General features: G+C 36.3%; 1 protein-coding gene across 2 annotated transcripts in view; it reads left to right on the top strand.

The window, feature by feature from the left end:
* Positions 1–4,643, top strand: part of LOC106461492 (paired box protein Pax-5-like) — a 75,566-nt gene that overhangs the window by 8,880 nt on the left and 62,043 nt on the right. For both annotated transcript variants that reach the window (XM_022388465.1, XM_022388464.1), the window contains exon 2: positions 2,352–2,517. In XM_022388465.1, the coding sequence (XP_022244173.1) occupies positions 2,352–2,517 (166 nt within the window). The remainder of the gene's footprint in view (positions 1–2,351; positions 2,518–4,643) is intronic.

Raw genomic sequence — 4,643 nt, 5'->3', positions numbered from 1 at the left:
GTTTTTCTTCATTACCCATTTAAGCCGTCTCCAGCCATTATTAAACTACTTGTATAGTTCATGGAAATCATACCAAACAATGAGGCTTTAAAAAAACAAATTTAAAATTAAGCAAACCTAGGAACAGCTAGTCTTTTATTAGTTTTATTGAATTAAAATATAACAACGAGGGAAGACTGTGAATCGTTTAGTTATTTATACCAGTTAGAAATATAACAACGAGGGACGATTGTGAATTCTCTAGTTATTTATAGTAGTCAGACTACGTACCTGGAATGAAGTGACGGCAATCAGGATAAGTACAGTAAAACAAAATACCAATATACTGCTGTTCATGCGCCAGATACATTTTATTTTTACTTGCCATATTGAGCTTTTCTTAACGAACTGATACATCACTTTTGTTCGGTTATTAAACAGTAAAAACAAATCGCAGTTCCTTTTCACACAAACAGTGCCCTTACAAGCGCGATCTCTCACATAAAAACTGTACTGTTTTATTCATTAAAACACCCGTATTTAGACTAGACAATGCACTTTTACTTCGACATGGTTAAACTTTATGTAACAAAATGCTCTGGATTTCATTGTAACGTAATCTACAAAACATGTAACTGTACCTGTTTAGTGGAATTACTGTAATTAAACAATAACGTCTACCAGAAAAGCTGCTAATGTTCTAAAATTATAATTGAAATTAGTAATAAATAGTCTTAATTATGAATAACAGGCAAACAACAAATATCTTCTGTGAGCCCTAGGTCGTCATGTTGAGTACCCTCGCTGCCATCGGAGTTTTCGGTCCTTAACCCAAGAACACCTGACAAAGTTGGGCCTGCTTTGCGATACAATTGGTGATATGCAAACATTGTTTTATACATCTCAAACTTAACCCTTGTTAGACTACGTTATTATATCACAAATCACAACAAACTCAGAGTTAAACAAACTTTTTAAAAATTTTCGAAGTGAAGATATGTTTCAGACTGATTTTTTTTTTTTGGTTAAATGCAATATTTAGGGAATTTTCTATTATGTGAAAACACACGATGTTCCTTTTCAACCGATTAGAAACATCTCTATCCGATCACATACTAAAATACGGGTCATATGAACGTTATAACAGAACACGTTTTTTATGTAAGGGGTCATGCTTGGTGTACTTCATTTTCGGTGATACAAGTGTATAAATATTAATACACTTATGTGTAAACGTGTTTCGAGTAAAAGAACCTACGCAGATATGCACAATGCATGAACGCAAAGGGCGTTGTGTGTTTGAATTGTCATTAGATAATGAGACTTGGTTATAGCGGTCATGTCGATGTGCCTATAACGAGAAAGTAACCCACCATACCACACGTGAACAGGTAAAGTACGCGTGACGGCAACTTCGATAGCAATGATTGTAAAACGCGATTGTTCTAAAACTTACGAAACTGAGAGAGGTAAAGCCGCCCAACAGGGGTTTCCTCGTAACCAGTTATTACGTGTTTACCGACGATGTCAGATTGCCAGATTTTCTGTTTCCTGAAGACGTTTAACAACTTTACACTCTGTCATTCACTGGTATCGATTTAATTTTGGTTAGTGGAAAAATACATCTCTTAATATCTATGGGATGGCAGCGTATATGTGTATATGGAGTTAAATTGTAAATACTCGGGCACGTAACTGCTTTATGTAATTAAATACACATATCCATAAAGATATTAAAATAGCGCTCTGTTCGTTAGTGTAATTGTGAATGAATGAACGTTAAAAACGTGAAATTAAAGAAGCTCAATAAACATATATATATAGCGCCCTCTTTTTCTTGTGTTTTGTTTTCTTACCCTGAATGAACGCAGTTGGAAGCTATATAATCTGTTAGTCCCCGACCGTTAAAATACTTGTAGCAATGACGAACAGAAATATCTAAAATATAACGGTGAGCTGGTCGTTATTATATAAACGCAGTGTAAAGTAACGCTTGAGTTAAATAATTTTGAGGATTGAGGGCAGTGGTGTGTACACTAACATTCGGGATTCGAGTCTCCGCGGTGGGCATAGAATATAGCCGATTGTGGCTTTATTCCTTACCAGACAAATAGGAGTAACCTTTATTTTTTCATTTATATATTGTCACAGGTAGTATGTGAAACAGGTACGCTGCTGAGTTTGGGATTACTGTAAACTTTATGGTGGTTTAACCAATATTTGATTGCAACCAGTTTGTTGTTGTATATTTTACAAATTGTGCTTATGATTATATATATAATTTAACAAATTATTAATTATTTATAATTGTAAGAACATATCTAACTATGGAAATATTATAACGGAAAAAGGTGTCTCCATATACCTTCTAGGCCATGGGGGAGTCAACCAGCTTGGAGGGGTTTTCGTCAACGGTCGTCCTTTACCTGATGTTGTCCGACAGAGAATTGTTGAACTGGCTCACCAGGGAGTGCGTCCCTGTGATATCAGCAGACAGCTTCGAGTATCTCATGGATGTGTGTCCAAAATCCTGGGCAGGTTAGTGGCACTTGAAGCTATTGTAATTTCTGTATCAGTAAACACGTAAATAATGTAGAATGTTGAACACAGATGGTTTATTTTGTTGTTAAATATCAATCAATACACGTGAAAGAGTCTCATATGCCACATCGTTCACAATTCAATGTTGACCAAATAGGCATGAACAACTAGAATATATATATATATATATCATTCAACTTTCTTTAAAAATAATTTTAGACTGTTTACGTATAGTTAAGTACATAGATGCCTTTAAGCCTAAATGCATTATTTGTTTTCTCAGTAGTTGCTGTAGTTCTTCGCTAGAGGCATCTTAGGTACTGTTACTACTATAGCTTACAGCATTGACACATAATTATCTTTTCACGAAGGCCGCGTAATTTGTTTGTTTGTTGGATTTCGCTGAAAGTTCGTTCGTTCTTTCCTTAGTAGATGTTTTGGCAAAAAAGCCAGGAACCTTCAGAGACCAGCAGATCCCTCTTCGCTGAAAGCTCTTGTGTATTTCTTTTTTTAAGCATAAACCCACACAATGGGTTATTTGCGTTATGCACACTGAGGGAATCGAACCCAGGATTTTATAAACTTACCTCTAACCGAGCGGAAGATTTGCAAAAAGCTACACGAAGAGCTATCCGCGCTAATCGCGTCTAATTTTGAAGTGATAGACTGAAGGGACTACAGCTAGTCAATGCTGCCCACCGCCAAATCGTGGGCTACTATTGTCAGTCGGTATAGTGGGATTTGACCGTTACTCTTATAGTCCCCCCCACTGTCTAATATTTCAGAGCGCGATTATTATTATTATTCACTTATTTTTTGTTAGTAACAGTACAAGAACCACGTAACCCCAGTTTCACATTTCAACACGATAACCACTAGGACGCTTAACTGGAGTTATTGATTGCATAACTAAGAACTGGAATGTTCAATCTGAATGATGCCGTATGCGCGGGGGGGGGGGGAGTAAGTAGCCACATCAGAAACCACAACTGCACCAAGCAGAATGATATCGTATGAGCACGGGGGGTAAGTAGCGACGTTAGAGACCACAACAGCACCCGATCTGAATGACACCGTATGAGCACAAGAGCATCGTTCTCCTTTTAGAACCAAATAACGGGATTGACTGTTTCATTTATAAAGCGCCAGTATTTGGTTGTATCACATCTAGAAACACAAACCTTTTGATCCGCATCCTGATGAACTAACCATCGTGTATGCCACGCCTTTTCTGGTGTCATGGTTTAATAACCAAGTAAAATGCCATTTTCGAAGAAAATACAACATTTATCTTACTACATGTATAATTATTGAATGCAGACAAATTATCTGTACTAAGTTATTGTGAAAACCGTATAATACAGAGGTGGGGAGGGGCATAAGCTGGGTTTCATTGTTGGGTCGTAGCCCACAAGCTACCTATTGGGAACCAGAGGTTTAGAAAGTTCAACAAAATTATTTGAACGTTTGATCAAATTTTATTATTCAGTTTGTTTTCGCTTCATACATATTATTTATCATAACAAAAATTTTCAAGGCACAATTTCTTCAAAATGAATTTCAACAACAATGTAAATTATTAAGCTTTTAAACCTACATATTTAAGATAATCTAAATACTAGTTCATATTTATAGTCCCCCAAACAGGTTAGCAATCAAAAATCCTCAGAGTAAGAGACTGATGAATTTTTTTGGCTGTTTTCTGATACCTTCCTTTCTTATTACATGGAGAGGGTAATGTTTAAAAATTGTCTCAATTTACATTTATGCGTTAACAGACAGACACACCGTAAAGAAAATTGGCGAACCACAAAACATAATTATCGCTAGGTGAGAATATTATAGGGCCGGCGCTAACGGAAGCGACAGGAAATTGATCCCCCTGAAATGTCGTTGGGTCCAAGCTAATGTCATGCATTAATCTAATTTTTAGATTTGGCCCCATTATATGCCTCGATGCTTCTCCCCTATTTACGAAAAGGTGGGGCCGGGACTCGAATATTACATAGGTAATAATGTTGTTTAAATTGCCTTCTGGGATCGCTAGATCAAACAATATTCAGAAGTAAAGAAATTTCTAAATGCCTCAACTGGTTAAACTCATTTTAAATGTTTGTTTGTTT

The sequence above is a fragment of the Limulus polyphemus genome, unplaced genomic scaffold (assembly GCF_000517525.1).
Source record: "Limulus polyphemus unplaced genomic scaffold, Limulus_polyphemus-2.1.2 Scaffold971, whole genome shotgun sequence".
NCBI classification, from domain to species: Eukaryota; Metazoa; Arthropoda; class Merostomata; order Xiphosura; family Limulidae; genus Limulus; species Limulus polyphemus.
This window is presented reverse-complemented; position numbering and strand designations above follow the sequence as displayed.